We start from the raw sequence: 21,394 nt of genomic DNA, 5'->3' as shown, positions 1-21,394 counted from the left end.
GTGTGTGTGTGTGTGTCTTTGTTACCAGTGTGACTGTCTTTTGTTGCCTTTTGTCGGCGTCCTGCATGGCGATAGGCCGTGCTATCAGAGGCATCATGCTGGCCTTTCTCAACTTTTTTTCTTTTTTTTGTATGTGTGTGTCTGCAGAAATTGCGGCTCAGTCGGCAGATAATGAGGGAAACAGTTTGGCTTTCCGCTTCTTGCCGGGCGGCCTGGTGACCGTGCTTGCCTCCAAGACCTCCCGTAAGAAGTCTTTTGTGGAATACTTGTCCCTGACATGATCAGCAAATATTCTCGACGAATGAATTTCCCGCTCTAGATTTTTGTTGTTGTTGTGCAATAGCTTATTTTAGTTGTTTGAACCCAAAATATGTAAACCCAATATTTGGTCCCCAAAACCTGTGAATATCCTTTCAAATTCATCTGCCATTACCATAAACTGTATTTTTTTTTTCATATCACAGGATCCACATATACAACACACGCGCACACACACATGAACAAGACATGCACACACACGACAAAAACAATGCACACACGCACCCGACATCCAGACACGGAAGATACAACACATCACACACAAACAACACAAAGAAATGCAAAACACACAAGACCTATGCGTACACAAAAACGACGATAACAAGACACATAAGACACGCACATTAAACACATACATTGGACACACCCACCCACACAAAAACAAACATGAAAAGCCATGGCGCACGCACGCGCGCACACACACAAACACATGTACAACAAACATGCAAATAAAAAACACAGTAAACAACACACACACACACAATAAAAATAAGACACATTGGGCATGCACAAATGAAACATACACTTGCACCAACAGACACCCACCACACAAAAATGCAACACAATACACACACACACAAGGCAAACACAAGACACGCACACTAGATCTTAACTATCCATCCATCCATCCATTTTCCGAACCGCTTAATCCTCACTAGGGTCGCGGGGGGTGCTGGAGCCTATCCCAGCTGTCTTCGGGCAGTAGGCGGGGGACACCCTGAATCGGTTGCCAGCCAATCGCAGGGCACACAGAGACGAACAACCATCCACACTCACATTCACACCTAGGGACAATTTAGAGCGTTCAATCAGCCTGCCATGCATGTTTTTGGAATGTGGGAGGAAACCGGAGTACCCGGAGAAAACCCACGCAGGCCCGGGGAGAACATGCAAACTCCACACAGGGAGGCCGGAGCTGGAATCGAACCTGGTACCTCTGCACTGTGAAGTCGACGTGCTAACCACTGGACTACCGGGCCGCCTAGATCTTAACTACTCCTCCACTAATATTGTACATTTCAATAAATCATTTAATTTAATAATATAGAATATTTTGCCTTTCCTTTTAGGCGCCATCCTGAGTGCGTTACAGGACAAAACACAAATAAGTCGACAGGCGCGAATGAGTGTGTGGTTTTTTTTGTTTTTTTTTGCCAAAGCCTGCTAGTCAGGATATATTGCTGTTCTGATCAATGTTTTTTTGTTTTGTGTTTTTATTTATTTTATTTTTTTTATGCGTGCGTCAGAGCGCTATCGCATCCAGAGCGACGCCTTCGAGGACATGTGGCTGGTGGCCAACGAGCTGGTCCACAGAGTCGACGTTCATTTTGCCAAGCAGGGAGTCGACGACTTCAAGAAGAGCTTCAGCGGACCGCTGCCCCTCAAGGACTACTTCCTGTCTGTTGACCACCACTTCCAGGTACGCACATTATTTTCCTGCTGAAATGGCAGAAGGGTACCCGAGTGGTGAGCATGTCTGCCTAAGTGTTGGGAGGTTCTGGATGTGATCCTTACTGTTTGGAATTTGCCTTGTGAGGGGTTTTTTTCTCCCACGCTCCACAAACATTCATTTCCATAGTTGTGAATGTGAGTGGGAATGCTTAGTTGTCTATATGTGCTCTGATGACCAGTCCCAAGTATATCTAAATGTGTGGATTTTGGTGTGTGTCAGCTACGCGTCAGCGCTCAGAAGTACCAGGACCTCCTGTCCGAGCGGGCGGCCCAGTTCCGAGCCATCCAGCGCCGCCTTCTGACCCGCTTTAAAGACAAAACACCAGCACCTCTGCAGAACCTCGACACGCTGCTTGACGCCACATACACACAGGTACACAGCGCACGCACACGCACGCACACACCCTGCTCATTAAGGTGAAAAATGATTCAGGTGAAGACAATGAGAATTTTGATGTAACTGTAGCAGAATGGCTTATTTAAAGAGAGAATGGCACAAATTATGAGAGAGAGAGAAAGAGAGAGAGTAATTTCACTCGCAGAGGCAGCGCTTCATCACAAAGCCACCAAAACCAACTGCTTATCAGAGGTTTTCCTTTCGGCTTTGGCGTGTTTGTGTTTCAACCGTGGCTTGATAGTGGTTCTGGATGTTCTCCAAACCTGGCTGCCAATTCATGGGTGGAGAAACTTTGTTTGGGTTTAGTTATGTAAATTATCTGATTTTTGACAGCCTCACAGTGAGGTTGAAGATTTCCTTGGGTGTATAATTTCTCACTTGATGTGTGCGCAGGCACCCCAGACCAAAGACTATTCTTGTAAAAGACATTAAAAAGTCACTGACACACGCCTTTCGTCTCCTAAAGAGTGGATCAGTGGTCAAATGAAGCATAAAAACATTAAAATAAATCCTGTAGGCTGGATGTCAGCTCCTCAAAGATGCGATACATTTCAGGAACTGTTTCTCACAGAAGAACACACATGCTCCGCATTGACGTGTTCGTGTAGATTTCCTGTGTGAGACCTGTAGTTTGATGACTTGTGGATGTCCTGTTTCAGGGTGATTAGCTGTGAGTTCACGCCCAGTACAGTTACATGCGTCGACACGCACACACATACTCATGCAGGTGTGAAATCTCACAATTTCCGGCAGAGACAACTTTTATATGTCCACATGCCGACATTCTTTCTCATCGGGGGTGGGCGTTGGTGTACGTGTGTGTGGTTATGGTAATGTCACCAGCGTTCATTGATTGCATTCACGTTTACTGCTATATTTTCATCCAGTAGTGCCCGAAGACTTCATGAGTTTTTCGAGAGGCCGAATTGTCATGTAGCCAATTTTTTGGGGCCTTGATTTTTGAACCGAAAGTTGGCATACAAGCGCTGAATTCAACTGAACTCACTTCACAGCAAACCCAGTACACGATGTGCATTTAACAAAATGATACACTCCAAAATCCTCCGTAGCGTTAGCATGATTATACGTACGTAGGCAGGTCCCTAATACTGCGATCTTTGGCCACATGCTGGTTTTCCCCACTGCGGGTGAACTCGGTGGCATCTTGCCAGTCGTCCTGCCGCTGCGCAGGAATGTGCGACCAATCGGGAATGCCGGAGAACAGAAACGGAGCTCTTTGAGAAAAGAGTTAATAGGTTAAACATTGATCCTGTTGCAGACTGCCGGTTGTACGATAACAGTGGGGAAAGTGCGGGTATTGAACCTTTTCATAGGGTTCTTGCTTGCTTTCAAGGGTGTTGAGATGTTCACTGTAAAAAGTATGGGCAAAAAGACAAGTAAATACAAAAAAAAGGGTAAGGTAAGGGTTTGCTTCCATTCGCTATCGCAATATTGAGGGTTGTGGATTTTTTTTCTGAAATTGCTGTGGAAAGACAAAACAGCCACTGAAGTGCTTGTGTGTGCCTCAGTCTTCTGCCCACATCTACGACACACTCCTGTTGCCCACTTCCCCAAAACACGCCCCCCCCCCCAACCACCACCACCATTTTGCCACCCCTGCCGCTAGCATCAGTCATCCGCCCTCCTGTTTCACTTGATTAATCGCTGGTGACCAGAGGTGAGCATGATACTAACTGCTGAAGCTCTCAAGCCTACAACAGGGAGGCAAACTCGCAAGTGTCACTCAATCCCAGAAGGAGTCGCAGCGGGTCACGAAGAAGGGAGGCGGCCTTTTCCCCCCCCACTTTCCATAAATATTTTCCCCACTGCCGTTTCCTCTCCAAACGCTTTTTTTTTTTTTTAGATTGTTTGTTGTTTTTTAATTTTTTTTCTTTTTTTTTGAGTGAGCGTGCGGGACTCTCCATCTCGGAGGGGAGGCGGCAGCGGGAGCTCAGGGAGCCGATCCGGGCCGGGACCCAGCCCGTCCCTGTAATTAGGAGTTCAAACGGCTCGCTGACTGACGGCGTGACTGACAGGCCCGTCCAGGGGCCCGGCGGGGGCCCCTAATGGAGGCTTCTGGTGGACAGCGGCTTGATTTATCGGGTCCCAAATGGGCTTCTAAACATGGCTAAACACAGATGCCACTGTGGAGCCGGACCACCGCTATTAACAGCCGGGCCTCATATTCCCGTGCCCGAGCTCCGACACGTGTACGCGCACGCACACGGACCTGTACTCGTGTTACATTCTCGGGTATTAGCCTGATTTCTGCCATTTGAAGTGGATTCCATTTCCGACATCCAGTCGCTCTCCATCTTCCAGTGTTTGCTTTTAGTGGATTGGAGAGAATTCCGCATGTGCGCCGCACATTTGCGGATCAAAACACGTGGTGCGCGTTAGGGAAGCTGGACTGGCTTGGCCCGTGCTATTTCGCCGCTTTTTGAAGTCGAATGTGGACGGAATATTTCCAGTTGTCGCTTTTCAACGTTGCTCAGATGGAAAACGGGTCAGGGAAGAGCCTTCGGGTTCGCTTTGGCTCTGATGACTTGTGTGGAAAGGTGCACAGCCTGCACACAAAAAAATACTGGGTTGTTTTCCTAACCCACTCGCTGGGTTGCAAAGGGTTTTGAGCAGACTGACCAAATACGGTATTCTTAGAATTTATTTATTTTTTCCTCATTTCTGTTTTTCAAATGATTATTAGTAGCGCACGGACAGGTGTGACAGGGGGGTCTTAATGTTGTAGCGTATTGGTTGTTGCTCATTGTGCAATAATGTCTTTGAAAGTGTAAACGTTGGACCCTTTCACGTGGAAAAGAGTGTCTGTCTGTCTGTGAGTGCATATGTGCGTGAGATTAAAGGACCGTCGGGAGCCCAGAAACTCTGGCTCCTCAATCATCTTGTGACCTGCCCCTCAGGAGATGTTTCACCTCAGTAACACACACATTTACACGCTTCAACACACGTACTCACACACATACACACAGAGGTTGAGAGGATGAATGGCGCACAGTAGAGTGTCGGTGGTCCGGTTTGTTTTGCCTGAGTGTGTGTTTATGTCACAGAGGGACTTATCAATGAAAGGCTGGCTTTCATGCAGCTCGCTGACACTCGCTTTTGGTGTGTGTGCGTGTGTATGTATGTGTCTCTCTCTCTCTCTCTCTCTCTCTCTTTCTCTCCGTCTTTCACATCAACGGCAGCTCCCGGACTAAACTTCCCATCCGGGCAAGGGAAAACTCAAAGAAAATGCATCTAGTGATGCTATACAATGATTGTTTGGATGGGAGAAGTGGCAGTTAAACAGGCCAAAATCCAGTGTAAACAGCAAAAGAATAAATAAATAATTAGATAAATATTACTGTATGTGGCCAAAGCTGAAAAATAAATTCAACAGGGCTGTACACCAATGTAAAGTCCCAGCATACTAATAAGCAATGTTACAGGAGTCGCTCACTAATAACGTGTCAATCAAAATTGACCATGATTTGATGGACCCTGGATGAATATTCGAGGGCCTAATTGATGAGGCAAGATGTTTTGGGGGTGGGGGGGGGGGGGTTCGTAGTTACGCAGTGACCTCTGTGAAGAATGTCAAGGAGACAAAAAATATGAAGACAAATATCTTTTCATTAAGCGCTCTTTAATGTTAGCGCTCGGGGAGCAGGAGAGGTGAACATTTTTCCCAGCATAGTCATTGGTCGCCAGGCGAAGATTTAATAAAGCCTCCATGTTGGAAGCTCTCGAGGTGAGGTGATCCCGCTGATTTTATTAAATAATCCCGTCGTTGGCAGGGCAACGGCTGACGTGCACTTGCAGTCGTGTATTGAACAGGACAAACCGTAAAAAACACAAATGCAAAATGAAAACAGTCATAAGGAGCGTGACGATGCTCACGCTCAAGTAATCCACATGATCAATGCTGCAGTCGGCGCTCCTGATGTCACTCATAAGGCCACACCCTTTAGAGGCGCACTTTAACCCTTAGGTTTAAGATATATAAGATATACAGTACATTGTATGTGTAATTGCAACCTGTGTATTTCTTTATATATCGGACTCTCGAAAACCACTCAAAGCTCAAAAGTTTTTTTCGACAAAGAACGGGGTTGGCCCTCTCTCCTTGCCCCAATCTAAATAAAATAGATTTTTTTAATCTTGTATGTATAAAATTCCGTGAAGAGGCGAATCCATTTCAAAGAGGAAAAACTGATTTAATATACAGTAGAGGTGCAATGATTAATCAACAACTTATTAATAAATTAAACGTTAGTTTTGATAATCGATTACGGTAGTTGTTGATAAATCGTTGTACCGCTGCTCTTTATTGAATTAGTTAAGATGCCCCCTGTTAAATCTGCCCAAAAGCTCACAAATTTAAAGCTTTAACTGTGGAAAACAATGTCCATTTTTGCGACCAAACCAGCAAGTGAATCATGTCATTTTGATGCATTTTTTGTACTATGCATTGGCTGTTTTCAAATAAAGGGATTATTTATTTTAGTTAGTTATTCGATTTGATTTATCAACAGCATAATCCACAAATTGATCGATTATTGAAAGTTTTGACTTTTGGGAGCCAGTCCCTATTTTTTGGCAAAGACTTAATGGCACTCTATATAATTTTGTTACTGTGTGTGGTTCAAAAATATATATATACCTGTATATGCTGAAAATTTGTCAATTATGTCATTGTTGTAGCATAAATACACTGTACTCGATGAGCTGGTGCATGCTCTGTAATCTAGAGGATTTTTATTTTATTTTATTAAAGTAATGAATAAGATGCATGTGTTGTTGACTATTTTGCATTGTTGGACATATTGACATTATGGAGGTGAGTATGTACTGTTTCACAGTACATTCAACAACATGGACAAAATGGATAGGTAGATACTTTATTCATCCCCGGAATGGACGATTCAGAACACAGCGACAGTGTAAATATGGAGTCACAGGTGGCGGTGTTGTTCAGTCTCGAGGCAAGAACCCGGCCAATTTTGAGGAGTGGGAAATGATATTGGTTTTGAGAAATGGGTTTGTGCCAATGCAAGAATGGTTTTCTTGATTTTTGTAGAATATTGTTCAGGGCCAGGGTGAATAATCCATTAGATTTTCAGGAACGGGAATGCTCTTGACTACGAAGAATTGCTGGTTGAGGGTCAGAAATGAATCTTGCTGATTTTGAAGAACTGGAATCCGTTTGATTTGGGCGATTTGTTGTTTGGTGCTAGGAGAAGAATCCGATTTGATTTTGACTGGATATTCTGAATTTGGGGGCTTCATTGTTCAGCACCAGTACACGAATCCCGTTGATTTGGAGAGTTTTGAGGAGCGGTTCTTCTATTCCAGGACCAGAATCCTGTTGATTCTAAGTAACGGAAATCTTGTCGATTTGTGAGTTTTGTCGTTGGTGCGAGGACAAGAATCCCATTGCCTCTGAGGAATGATTTTGAATTTGTTTTTTTTTTCTTTAGATTTTGAGGAACGGGAGTCCTATATTGATTTTGGGGGTTGGTTGTTGATTATGAAGAGGCGGAGCTTCAGTCTTGTTCTCTCTCGCCGCAGCAGATGAGATTGAGGACCCTCCCGAAGAAGGACATCTCCTTGGCCTCGTCGCCTCCCGCTCCCCTCCTCCTCTCCTCCCTCCTCTTCTCCCGCACCGTCCTCTGCTCCTTCTTCTGCCTCTCCTTTCTCTTCTCCTTGTCCCGCTTCTCCATCTCCTCCCACTCGGCCTTCAGCTTCCTCTCCCGCTCCTTCCTCTTCTCCTCCTCCCTCCTTTCCCGCTCCCTCCACTCGGCCCGCAGCTTCTCCTTCTCCTTCCACTCCTCCCTGTCCCTCCTCTCGCGCTCCCTCCTCTCCTCCCCCCTCCTCTCGCCCAGATCCTCCTCCTCGCTGTCCCACCACTCGTCCTTCCTCTTCTCCCTCTCCTTGCGCCTCTCCTCCTCCTTCATCTCCCTCACCCTCCACTCGGCCTTGAGCTTCTCCCTCTCCCTTCTTTTCTCACCTTCCCGCTTCTCCCTCTCCTTCCGCTCGGCCTTCAGCCTCCTCTCGCGGTCCTTCCTCTTCTCCTCCTCCTTCTTCTCCATCTCCACCCAGTCCTCCTTCAGCTTGCGGTCTTTCTCCTTCCTCCTCTCGTCCTCCTTGCGTTCTCTGTCTCGCCACTCGTCCTTCATTTTGGTCACCCTCTCCCTCCACTCATCCTCCAGTTTATCCTCGTGGTTTGCCCCCTTGTCTCTCCTTTCCCATTCATTCCTCGTCTCCTTTCTCTCCTCCTTCCAACCGCTTGGAGTCATCTTCTCCTCCTCATTTCGAGCACCTTTCACCACCTCTTGCTGCTCCTTTTCCTCGAAATCCTTCAGACGGCCGCTCTCCAGCGTGCGCTCATTCTTCACCTCCTTCTCCGTCCGGTGACCGGAGGTTCCGCTCTCCCTTCCTTTCTTGTCCTCGTTCTCCTGATTGTGCCTCCCTTTCACTTCTTCCTCGCGCTCTGCCTGCTGATTTTGGTTGTTTTCTCTCTTTTGCTCCTTTTCCATTTCTTCCTGCTCCCTCTGATCACTGTCGGTCTCTTTCTTCTCTTGATTTTCCCTCTCTTTCTCCCCCAGTTTCTGTTCCCTCTCATCACGGTTGGTTTCCTTCTCCTTGGCCTCCATATTTTCCTGCTCTTTGACCTCCTTCTCCTGTCCCGTTTCTTCCTTTTGGCTGGCTTCCACCTCATGTGCCCCAATCGCTTCCACAACCTTTTCCTTCCCTTTCTCCTTTTTGTTGTCTTTCACCTCCTCCTCCCTATCATCATCCTCCTCCTGGTTGCTTTCTTCCTCCTTTGCAACCTCCTCCTTATTTTCATTTTTCTCCCTCTGGTCATTGTGTTCCTTCTGCTGCCTTCCCCAGCATTTGCCATCCTCCTCCTGGTCCTCCTGTGTGTTGTCCCCCCTGTTTTTATCCTCATCCTTTTGAGCTTTCGCTTCCTGTTCTTTGTCCTTCTCCTTCTCGGAACACCCTTTGCCATAATCCTCCGCCAGCGCTTCTTTCTCTTTTATCTTCACCTCCTTTTCCTTAGCCACCCTCCATCCTCCAGCCAGGTCCTAAAAAGGTGGCGTTCAACAGTGAAGTCATTGACAAAAACGATTTTGTATGTATGCGCACCAGATGGGTCTCCGGCTCCTTCTGTGTCTCATCGCAGTCTTTGCCGTCCTCCTCTACCGCCTCATTCTCGTTCTTCTCCTCCGCCACGGTCCATCGTCCAGCCGGGTCCTAAGAAAGAGGTTTCAAAGTGGTTCACCACTTCACCACCAGTCGTAAAATAAAAAAACGTGGTTTGTATGGATACGCACCTCGAGGGTCTCCGGATCCTCCTGCCTTTCGTCCCTGCCCTGGAGCAGCTCCTCCTTCTCACGCCTCCAGCTGGCCTCCTTTTCGGCCATCTCGGTGGCCAGGTCATCCTTAGAGGCCTTGATTTCGTCCAGCTCGCGGTTGGTCTTGCGCAGCTCCACTCGGACGCTCTCCAGCTCCACGTTGATGGTGCGCAACTCCACCTTGAAGCGCTCCAGCTCCAGGTTGCTCTTGCGCAGCTCCGCCTGTGTCTTCTCTCCGGCCCGCATGGTGTTGGACAGCTCCGAGTTCTCAATCAGCATCTTGCGGTAGTTGCCCTCCAGAAACTTCAGGTAGGAGGCAATGTTCTCCTCCATCTTGGGCTCGCGCACCCTCAGCTCCCCGGCACTCTCCTTCTCTGCAAAGGGCCGATGGCCCGACATCATGGCGATGCGTATTTTGGTCTTTTTGTGACGAGGTGGCATCGCTCTCTGCGTCATCATCACATTCTGAGGTGATGACGCTTCAAAAGGAGCGGCGGGTGGCTGGTTGGAAGACGTGTCAAGGAAAGGAAGAAGGCTCTGTGACTTGGGCCATAGGCTGAGATGCTTTGTCAGGTCTTGTGATGGTCCTTTGAAGAGACCTTGATCATCGTCCTCGTCATCATAAGTGCTCTATACAGCTATGTTGGACACTAGTTTGCAACATACTCAGTAGGGCTGAATGATGAAGTGAATGCAAATCGACATTGCAATGTCATAGAATGCAATTTAGAGGGGGGAACAAATGCCTGATCCAAACAACCAATGATTTATATAGAAAAATCTTGAAAATGATCAGGGGTGCCCAAACTTTTTCATACCACAGTATCTATCATTGGATGGATGAATAGGCAGTGCTTATTTACATACTTCTTCATGGACATTTAACATGTAACAACTCAAGTTGTTTATTGTAATACAGAATAATTTCTTACTTGTGTTGGTCAAATGTGAAGGGGACCTTGAAACGAAAAACATCACAATACAGAACTTGGGGGGGAAAAAAATCACTATTCAATTATTTTTCAAAATTGTTCAGCCTGACTCTAGAATATCGTGAGATGGTCTTTCTAGATATGTTGCAGCGTGTGTGTCTAAGTTGCCCATGTGCGTGTGTACAAAGTATATACCTGCGCCTGTTGTATGTGTGTTGCTCTGCCCAAAGTCAACATGTCTGCCCCTGCAGGTTCTGTGCACTTCACTTCCGCGTGACAAACAATGGCTGATTTGTAAGATTACATACTGAATTTATGGGTGCGCGTGTACGCGTGTGTGCTCGCAAGGACAGCAGCCTGGCGACGCCGAGATGAGGATATTTATCTTGTAGCAGTAAATTCCCAGAGCCCCCCCCCCCCCCACCTCTCGTGCTCTTTTGTAGCGCTCACTCTTCAATGAGACCATTCAGTGCCAACCAAACACACTTATGCGCATACGCGCACATACACACTTGGACACACACACGAGTGCGCCAAGTGTGTATGTGTTTGTGCGTGACTGTGATTGGCTGTCCCTGTTCAATGTGGTTGCAATTGTTAGCATCCATTTAGCGTTACTAGCTTTGATTTGGTCTCTTGCAGTTTTATGTGTGTGTGTGTGTCTGTGCGTGCGTGCGTACGTGCGTGCGTACGTGCGCACGCGTGTGTGTGAGACTGTGATTGACCATTGTGGCCTTTTGATAGTTTTAGCTAGATTAGCATCCCGTTAGCACGATTAGCTTTCAGTTGGTCTCCTGCAATTTTGTGTGTGTTTGTGTCCACTTACACACACTCGATACGCGTGCAGCCCAGGAGGTTAGTGTGAACTTTTAATGACAGGCTTGTGTGTGCGTGTGCGCGTGTGTCTGTGTGTAATGAGTAGAGAGAGAGGTTCTGTGTGATTATAGGCCTCCATTTAGAACCAGAGAGACTAAATATGGCTTCAGACTAAACACACACACACACGCACGCACTTGTGCAAGTGTACTTGTTGGCGGTGTAAAGCACATCAGAAGAGAAAAGAAAATAGAATATTCCTCCTGGCAGACAGGATGTAGTTAACTTCCTTCAAAATCTCCCGTAGGAAATATAATACATACATCAGCTCAACTTCCTTGTATCCGCTTTTCAGTCTTCACTTTCTTGTCTCCACTTCCTCGTCTGCACTCCGGACGCCACAACCTCTTCTCCACATCCGTGACTTTGACTTTGACTTCCTGTCTCCACTTTCTCGCTTCACGTTCATCTTCTCCTCCACTTCCTCATGGAAACTTTATAGTTTCCACTTCCTTGTCTCCACTTCATCATCTCTTTCCCCCCCTCCCATCTCCACTTCATTGTACTTCCTCTTGTCTCTATTTCCATGTCTACATTTTATTGTCTCCACTTCCTCGTCTTCTTTTTCTTGCCTCCGCTTTATCCGTACATCCTCGTCTCCACATATTTATCGTTACATCTTGGTCTTTGCGTTCTCATCTTCGTTTACTTGTCCACACTCCCTTCACTTTCCTCGTCTGGACGATCCCATCTGTAATTTTTTTTGGGTCAACTTTCTCATTTCTGCATCGTCATCTCCACTTTTTTTTGTCTTCACTTCCTTATTCCCGCATCATTGTTTTCTCATTCCCCGTCTCCACGTCCTCATCTCCGCTTCCTCATCTTCTTCACCTCCTCATCACTCGCGCCTACATGTTGTTGCCCGCGCATCCTCATCCTAACTACCTTTTCCGCTTGCTTATCTCACATGATCATTTCCGTGTCTTCCCTTTCTCACCTCTATTTACTGGTCTCCATATCCTGGTCTCCACTTGTTTGCCTTCACTTTTTCATCTCCACTTCCTGGTCACATTTCCTCAGCTTGACTTCCTTGTTTGCGCTTTCTCGAGATTTTGTCTATTTCTGGCAATGCCGTAAAAATTGCAATATTAGAAGCACTACTTTCTATATTGTGTTAATGCGTTGATGAGTGTGGAGCAGCATAAGCGCACACACCCATACTGCACAGCTGCCTCGCTGGAACAGGCCCTTGGGGTTAGTCGCATCGCATTCTCCGACCACTCTCACTAACTGTGCCTGTATGTGTGTGTGTGTGTGATTTAAGGGTGTTCGCTACGGGGTGAGTGTGTGCTGTCAGCATATGTGTTTGAACTTTCACCCCATCCACACGTCCACGCAGCTGTAGCAGACCGCTTTATGAGGTGTTTGCGTGCGCGTGAGCGCGCGTGTTTCATTTCATTCATGTGACCTGCCGCAACCGCCTATCCAGGCGTTGCGTTATGTCCATCCAGATGTTTCCACACATGCGCTTTGATAGTGCAACACCTGATAGAATATGATGTTTTTTTTCTGTTTAGACATTGGGTTTCATGATTCCAGTTTTTGTCGTCTGTTCTCAAAAATAGTTCCAATGTTTGACTTGTAAGTAAGCGATGGAGTTATTTATTTTGTGGGGTCACTTGTTTTCCATGATGTCATGATACTAATTGTAAAAATAATTCAAAACATTTTATAATAACAATAGTACAGCTTAAAAATCTAACTTAAACTAAGTTTTGGTGCCCATACATTTGTTGAATGAAATTTAAAAATCGATTCTTCAAAGATTTGAGAGAGATTTGAAAAAAAATTACTTTTAACTAATACGTTTTTTGAAATAGTTTAGTGAGTAAAAAAAATACCATCATGATAATAATAGGGAGTCCATAAAATAGATCAAGTTTATTTGATTATTTTTGGATTTTTTTTACATCTTAGTTAAAATTGTAAACCCTATCTATCTGTCTGTCTGTCTGTCTGTCTGTCTGTCTGAAGAATAATAATATTTTGATTATTTTTCTTTTTTGTGCCCATTAAATAGTTGAAATAAGCTGAAAAATATCATGAGCAAAAATATCACAAGTCCAGAAAAACTCTCATTATTCAACAATTTAACTTTTCTGCACCCATACGATTGTTAAAACAATACAATATATATATATTTTTAAAAGCATATAGTTGGAGCATTTGCTTTTTTTTGTGACTTTTTTTACATTCATAAAATGGTGAAAAGAAATCTTGTGTAATTTCTAAAAATGTCAGGTAATATAACAATGGTAAAAAAATGTAATTTTTTTTTTTTTTGCTTTTTTGGATCCATTTAAAAAAGCTAATTACATGAAGAAAATATATAATAGTGTCCATAAAATACTTCAAATGAATACAACTGATTATGAAAAATCTATCAATGATCGAGAAAAGTGAAATGTCTGTCCTCATGTGTACATGAAGACGCACTTTTGACGTTAGTACCAAATTGTCCACCCAGAAGTCCACTCCCACTCAACCCGCTCATTATTTAATCTCTGGGTGGGCCTCAGTGTGTTTGAGATCGCCTCTGAACCTGTGAAGGTCAGCCCCCCTGCAGCCTGAGGCTACCGGCGTCCTGGGATCTGGGATGGATGTTAATCCCTGGTTGGGTGTCGCTGCGGTGGGTCACGCTCTGTAATTTAGTCCCCTGCTCGGTCAGGGGCCTCTGGGCCCTCTGGACCACCCACTTCACTGCTGTGTGTATGCATTGAAGAACTTTTTTTTTTTTTTGCCTTCAGTCTATTTTAGTATTGCCTGCTACAGGTGTGACATTAGAGCGAGTACACGCCTGTGAGTATGCTTGATTGTTCCGTATGCCGGATGGTCGAAGGTCGCGCAGTGTCCAGTGTCAACAAATCAATATGCTAAGCTAACATTGAGTTTCATTGGTGCGTATGTGGAGGCTTCAGTCAAGTGTGTCTATGGAGAGGAAAAGTGAATTGCCACTCAGAGACAGAAAGATGCAGCAACAACAGTGATGTTTTTCCTCAAAGTGGTTCCAGACGAGGTTAAGTCCACCAAAAAAAAAAAAAAAAAAAGGTCACCAAAGTGTTCAAGTGTCCTTTTGTCAGACCGTGATTGATGAGCCGCCAAAGGAGGCAACGTCAATGTTTTCACTGCCATGGTGGGTTCACTTTTGAGTTTTTTTTTTACTACACGCGTGTTCACACGGTCGCCACCCAAAGCTTTGCTCCACAATGAAAGGTCGTGTGTTCGATACCCCGCCCTCCTCCATCAATCTGCACTCCCCTGTCACCCCATCACCTCCGCATTACTCAATCATTCACTCACAACACCCGTTTTGTATACAGTAACTTACATTTCATCTCCTATAGACCATACATTTACAGTATTATTACAGCATGCTTTCAAATATATATTTTTTTGTATTGCAGCCTTTTAAGCATTCACGACAACCTCACAAGAGTCGAACAAATGAGTGCGGCATCAAGGTAAGCCAGTGATAGTCACACCAAGAATGCGAACAATTGTCATCACCACTTCACTGTTTTCGAAGCATCCGCTACTGGCAAGGTGCTGCTAGATAGCTAACGTGGCATAGCTAACAGAATCAGTCAAGGAAAATTAATCCATGGGCACAGGAGTGTGAAGGAATTCGAGAAAACTAAACTCAAAGCCGCTTGTACCGTAATATCAGCAGTATTATTTTTTTTGTCGACACTATTTTGCACTGGTTGAGTGCAAACGTTTAATTCTGACTTGAGATTTGTACAATAAGTGTTAAATCCAACTTCATGTGTCGTATCGCAGTTTGTTTTAGCAATTTAGCTTCTGTAGTGGGGTGTATAATGACTCTATTCAGAAATGAAGTTATTATAAGTATATTTTAGGCTTCATTTTTTTTTGGGGGGGGGGGCGCTCTTTTGAAATAACTTCCCGATCCGGCCGCGTCGCCAGATCCTGTCATGCGATCCTCCACTCGCTCTCAGCCAGGAGGCTTTCATCAACTAGGTTTTTTTTTTCCAGCTTCTTGGCCGTGGTATCTGCAGCGGTCTTCTCGTCTCCCTCCCTCCTTCCCTCGTCCTTGCTCGCCGCGATGCTATCAGCAGACGTGTAGACAGACAACTCTTATCGCTATTGTATGTGTGCGTGCCGGTTTTGAGCATCGACAATAGTGGTTACTGTCTGGCCACCTATCGTAGCCGTGATCGCCTCATCGCACTGTCTCCACGTCTGATGCCTGTTTACATCCCCGCCGTCTTCTACGTTGTGTGTGTGTGTGTTTGTGTGTGTGTGTGTGTGTGTGCGCACCTGTTTAAAACTCCCAGGCCAGAACATTAGGTACACTTTGCTTTTCCTGGCTCAGGTGACAGGTGACAAACACTTGTCGTGAAGTATTTACAGTACATATTTGATTACAGCAAAAAAACCTCAAGTGGAAAATAATGTTTGTATGACTGTGATGGTGTGGCCCACAAGTGACATCATACCCCAGCATCTATGTTGTCGCTATTTTTATCCACAGTTAGTAGACGAGTTCAAGACCCCTCAGCACATGTTTTTAATCATCCTCATTATCGAGGAAATGTCTTCTTCTGGTGTTAGTGAAAGAAGAACATTATTGTGTGTGTGTGTGTGTGTGTGTGTGTGTGTGTGTGTGTGTGTGTGTGTGTGTGTGTGTGTGTGTGTGAGAAATTCTATCTGAGGAAATGGCTTCTGCAATCCCAGCCTTTGTAAAATGGAGATGCTAATTTGTTCTTGAATTAAGAGAAGGAAACCCTCTGTGTACACTCAGACACACGCACGCACACACACACATTCGAAATGACATCAACTTTGTTTAAAGTGTCCATCTGGGACTGAAACAACAGCAGCCGTCAACGGTAGACTTACCAGGTCCCGTGAATCTCGTCTGTACACATTCGTCAAGAGCAACCTTTGTTTGCAATTGCGCTTTCTTTTTGAATTAAGAGATGGAAATGACAAATATTTAGATCACACTCATACGTTTCCTAAAAGGTAGTTGTTGACCGATAAACTGATCAAAAGTTAGTTGGTTTGCACCATTTCATACTGTGCAAATCATTCAAATGTAATATTCGGCGACACCTCGAGTTTGAGAAAGTGTGTGTGTGTGCATCCGTCAGTCGCATCAATTCCCTCCCGTTGGCCTTCCGTGTCCAAACCCGGAAGTCACTAATCCGAGGATCACATGACCACAAAGTTGTCGTGGATTTTATTTCAAGACCGATATCATCTGGCCATCGAAACCGATGACAACACACTGTGCCATCTGCACGTTTGTAATAGTGTCTCTGTCCACTTCTATGCATAACATCTTCCTGCATTGTTCAAGGTCACGGTCATCTTTATTGTCAAATATGCGTTATGTATGACATGTGGGTGTTTGTTTGTGAGTGCTGTCATGTGCAAACGCACCACATTCTAAGATTGAAATAACTGGTCACAGTGCGTATGTGCAGACTAAATGTGTCTTTGTGTCCACTCAGCTGGCATCAATCAATGTTTGCGTGGAAGTGAGCCGCTAACAACAATGGAGCCCTTCACTGGACCCTCAGCCTTTTATCAATACGCACACACTTCAAAGATGTCCCCGGGGGAGGGTGGTCCACTCGTGCGTACGTGTGCGTGTGTGCTTGTGTGTGTGTGCGCACGTGCTGGCGGGTTTGAATTTAAAGTACTGTGTATGGTCAAAGTTACATGAGGACTGGAGGAATTCAACATCTTGTAGGTTGTAGCTACTCTCACTTGCTGACCTCAGTTTTTCTTTTTTCTTTTTTTTTTTCGGCACCTTTGACTTGCGTTTCACCAGTGGGGATCCGCGCATTTGGTACATGAGCCTTCAATGGGGCTTACGCAATTGACTCCCCAATCATATACTACATGAAAATATAAAAGCACGTGTTGACATGGCAACACAATTGGACAGGGGGAAAAAAAAGAGCTTTCCACCTACTCCAAGAGGTTCAAGAGTCTACTAGTATGTAACGCATGCCTAGTCGTCAAGCCTTATTGTCTTACGAGTGCCACACACTACTTTCAGGTTTAATTCCGTCGTAGGAGGCAAAAAGTGGCACTGGTAGTAGAAAAGACAAGGCTAGTAAGAGACACAGATATTCTACAAGTGCCCTGGATTGTCTTCCTCGTGAGGACAAAGTGTGGACCCTAAAATGGCAATCAAGGATATCGAATCAGTGCTCAAAACAGTTTCCATGTCGGGATCTAATTTCCCTCGCCGGATGTATCGGTCCGTCTGTCCATCGTTCAGTGGTATTGAGGCCCCCCCCCCCCCCCCCCCCGCCTATATTTGTGTCCAAACACTTGAGTCCAGGTGTCCTGTTGCAGTTGTTGACTTTGGCATGACGTTTTCCTTTTTTGGGTATTATCTTCACAAATGTTCTGGATCCATTCGTCAAGTCAGTGTGGTCCATTAGTCCAGGATCTGCTTTCGCCCGGGCCTTGGGCCTGTCCTCGCTTGTCGTCCTTATCGCTCCGTCATCACTCGTTAACCATGTTCGGAACGGACCCTAGCCGAGGTTCAGGGTTCAACTCACTCGAGGTCTTAAGTTGCACCTATAAACGTTGATCTCAAAGCTGGCGTTCACTTTTTGTTTGCCCGTTTTCTAGGTCACCGCAAGGACGTGACACGGGGCCCCGGGTCTTGAGTGCTCATCGGGAGGTTTAGCCGAACGCTGTGCTAAGCAGGCGTTCCTCACCAATGCTAGCGTAGCTATCAGATATGAGTCTAACATAATGTAATACTTGATGCCCTCTGAAAAAATATGGATGGATGGATGGAATGATGTGATTTGTTTTGATACCTTGACACATGGAATTACAAAGAAAAGAGAAGGTAAAAAAAAAAATCTCTTTGAGATTCCAGCCTTGTCATCCTCATTGGCCTCTATGTTGGTAACTGGCTGGTAAGGAAGTAGCTGTCCATAGTCTGGCTCATGTGTCAACCCTCGCCCTCCGAAGACAAGGACGGATGAGTTGGGCTGTGGACGTGTTTTCCATGTTGATCCTTGGACTTTATCCTTGGACCTGTTTTGCTTTGAGAAGTTCCCATCTGAGCTTGACGTATAGAACAGCTGCTGTTGCGACTTGAGGGAATGACATGGAATGCAGCACGCGTGAACATACGGAGAGGCTGCGTAGTTTCGTATCTGGTTGAGGAAACATCCACATGCTCAAAATCCCGATATAGTGATGAAGAAGTAGTGACTTGTTGTTGTGGCCGTCCAGGTGATGTCTCTGGCGGAGGTGGCGGAGGAGAACGCGTGTCAACTGGAGGAGGCCTTTGTGCGTTTGCGGAGCTCCACGCAGCTGCTGGTGCTGCTGCTGTCACTGTGGCAGGGCCTTACCCCCGAGCAGACCAACATCTTGGAGGCCACCATGCTGCCGCTGCTGCACGACACGCCGCAATTGGTAGGCATGCTCACTCACTCGCAAACTCACACTGTCTCTCTCTCTCACACACACACACTTTCGGACAGGTGAGTGCGCTCCCAGTTTGCCTCCCTCCCCTCGAGCCCTCCCCGGTGTCCTCTCCCCCTACTTGCTGCCATGCTGATAGGCCCCTAATGAGTCCTAATAACAGGTCATCAAGCCTCTAATAACCAACCGCACACACACGCTGACTGAGCCAGAAGAACAAGAGAGTTGAGAGAAGAAGAGAGAGCTGAGAGCGGGGGGTCAAGGAGACCACTCGATGACAGACAAGAAGCTGATGTTCCACACTCAAAAAGAAGAAGGAGGCAGCATTATACGATTCTGAAGAAAAGAAGTAGAGGAAGGAGGACGCAGCAAAGTACACATGCTTTGCTCGTCTTTTTTTTTCGTTTCTACCCTTCAGTAGGTTTTTCAGGTATCTGCACTTCAGTTGTGTGTTTATGAATCTAAAACACATTTGACACCTCCGTCTCAAAGCATGCCCTGATCTTCCCCGTAGCTTTTATTGAACTTCAACATTCATATGTCGGAGAATGTCTAGACCTGTTGTCCTTCATTTGATACATTGATAAAATGAACAAGTGAGACAAGAATGTCTGTCAGGTGTGATTAGGAACAAAAAAAATCTTGGCTGTCTGCGAATAAAAAAAAAGTTCAACCCCGGCCCAACGCAGTGCCTTGGAGCGATCCCAACGAGCAGGCGAACGCTCCAGACAGACAACATGATGTCCTGATCTGTCTGGTCTGGGAAAATCATCGGCGGAGCCCAAGAGCAGTCACGACTGTGTGAGAACAAGCTGTACTACGCTGGATCTCCTCACCATCTCCTGAGGATTCCATCCAGATAACAATCAGTTCCTCACAGTGTAGAATTCTCTGGAAAAATTCAGTCAGGGCCATAAATACTGGAACATCGACACAATTCTAGTCTTTTTGGCTCATGGATGAGAATTGCGTCCTTGTCCCAACATTTATGGGCTTGACCATGTCCATCACTTGTTTTATTGTCTGGAGGAAGAAAAAACTATCTAGATGTTGAGGCGACAGAATGCTAATGCTAACACTTCAACCAAAATGCCATAAATAGGCTAATGTAAATTAGCATACTACTTTTAAGACGCGCTGAGCAGCAACCCATAAAAGCAGAGCTTACAGTAATTCTCACAGCTACATACTCTCTGTTACTGGAGCTTAGTTGGGGATGGAGGAAGTGGGAGAAAGAAGGAAAATCGAGAAAGACATTCCCATCCATCCTCATATCATTTCATCTTTCCCCCTCTCACTCGCACACTTGAATCTATTTTAGCAAGTGAGTGCGGCCCACCTCTGGTCTCCATCAACTTTTATGGGGGCAGAAAGAGAAAAAGCTTGTTGCAGCTGTGTTCTTTCCTTTTTTCTTTTTTTTTTAAGATTTCTGGAATTTTTGTGTAGCTCAGCTGGATCACATTTAAGACGTCTTCACTCGATGCACGGCTCTCAAAACACACTGGCCCGGTGTGTTTTGAGAGCCGTGATGACTGTAACATTTATCATCCTCATCACCGTGCCTGATTGCTTGGTGGAGGTCGCTTCTCAATGCAAAACGTAATGCTCTCTCTTTAGGAACTCCACATGTGAAATAAAATTGGTGGAGCTTCAGGAAGATGTCTCTGAGATGAGAGAGAAAGAGTTTGCAGTGGTGTTACGCAAGATGGCGATCACATCAATGCACTTTTTAGCTTGTCTGAGTGTCAAGTTACTGATGATACAGTGTTACCTCTACGTACGAACGTCTCTTCATATGAAAATTTCAAGTTATGAAATGCCTCAACAGCAAAATATTACCTCTTGTTACGAAAGAAATTTCAAGATATGAAAGGTAAAAATACAGTATGGGCTGTTAATCGCAGCTCCGAGTTTCATGAACGCAACATAGAGCTGCTCTGCCATTGGCTACTACCTAGCGTCCTCCTGGCATCCCATTGGCTTAGACGGACCCCTCCCGTATGTGTCTATATGTGTCGATAGAAAAATAGATATGTGTCTATGCAGCGTCATTCGTCTCTCGGGCCATGAGGTGTTCTGATAGTTTTATGAAAATGTGACTCACCCAGAAAAAGTGTTCACCAGTCGGGCGATCGCTCCCTATGCTGACGTTCGCCTTGGACATTTTTGGAAGGATTGTTAAACGCTGACAAAAGCAAATGTCCTTGCATCAGTTCTTTACAAAGCTCCAGGCAAAAACCACTTCTGAGAGAGAACTTGGACTAAAGAGGGCAAAAAACAACGAGGACGCAGTTAAAAGTTAAATGATCATCATTTTTATTCTTTACACTATTCTTTGTTTTTTTTGACATCATGCACAACTCTCATTTATTTTGCAATAATCTAATTGTAGTATGTATTTGTTACATATTTTGATGCAATTTTATGCTTTAGGAAACATGTCTGAATTGTGAGGGAACTTGGATTTTAGGGCATTTACATGGAAAATGCGTCTCTACTTTTTTTTCTTCTAGAACCAATTAATTTTGTAAGTAGAGGTACCACTGTAGTTGTTCTGGGGGTTTTTGTGTGTGTGTGTGTGTGTGTGTGTGTGTGTGTGTGTGTGTGTGTGTGTGTGTGTGTGTGTGTGTGTGTGTGTG

General features: G+C 45.3%; 2 protein-coding genes across 4 annotated transcripts in view; one reads left to right on the top strand and one right to left on the bottom strand.

Annotated features, from left to right (window-relative positions):
- Positions 1–21,394, top strand: part of bbs9 (Bardet-Biedl syndrome 9) — a 105,669-nt gene that overhangs the window by 36,196 nt on the left and 48,079 nt on the right. For all 3 annotated transcript variants that reach the window (XM_086113525.1, XM_086113523.1, XM_086113524.1), the window contains 4 exons: positions 148–243; positions 1,566–1,738; positions 1,991–2,143; positions 18,564–18,746. In XM_086113525.1, coding sequence (XP_085969651.1) covers positions 148–243; positions 1,566–1,738; positions 1,991–2,143; positions 18,564–18,746 — 605 coding nt within the window. The remainder of the gene's footprint in view (positions 1–147; positions 244–1,565; positions 1,739–1,990; positions 2,144–18,563; positions 18,747–21,394) is intronic.
- LOC147204002 (uncharacterized) lies at positions 7,708–9,978 on the bottom strand. The gene is made up of 3 exons (XM_086113988.1): positions 9,499–9,978; positions 9,311–9,418; positions 7,708–9,249 (listed from the first exon to the last, which is right to left on the bottom strand). Exons 1-3 carry the CDS (start codon positions 9,976–9,978, stop codon positions 7,708–7,710), a joined length of 2,130 nt encoding a protein of 709 aa, XP_085970114.1.

This window comes from Hippocampus guttulatus, chromosome 6, assembly GCF_054856545.1.
Source record: "Hippocampus guttulatus isolate MCC_2025c chromosome 6, RoL_Hgut_1.0, whole genome shotgun sequence".
NCBI classification, from domain to species: Eukaryota; Metazoa; Chordata; class Actinopteri; order Syngnathiformes; family Syngnathidae; genus Hippocampus; species Hippocampus guttulatus.
Note: the sequence above shows the minus strand (reverse complement) of the source record. Positions and strands in the feature narration are given on the sequence as shown.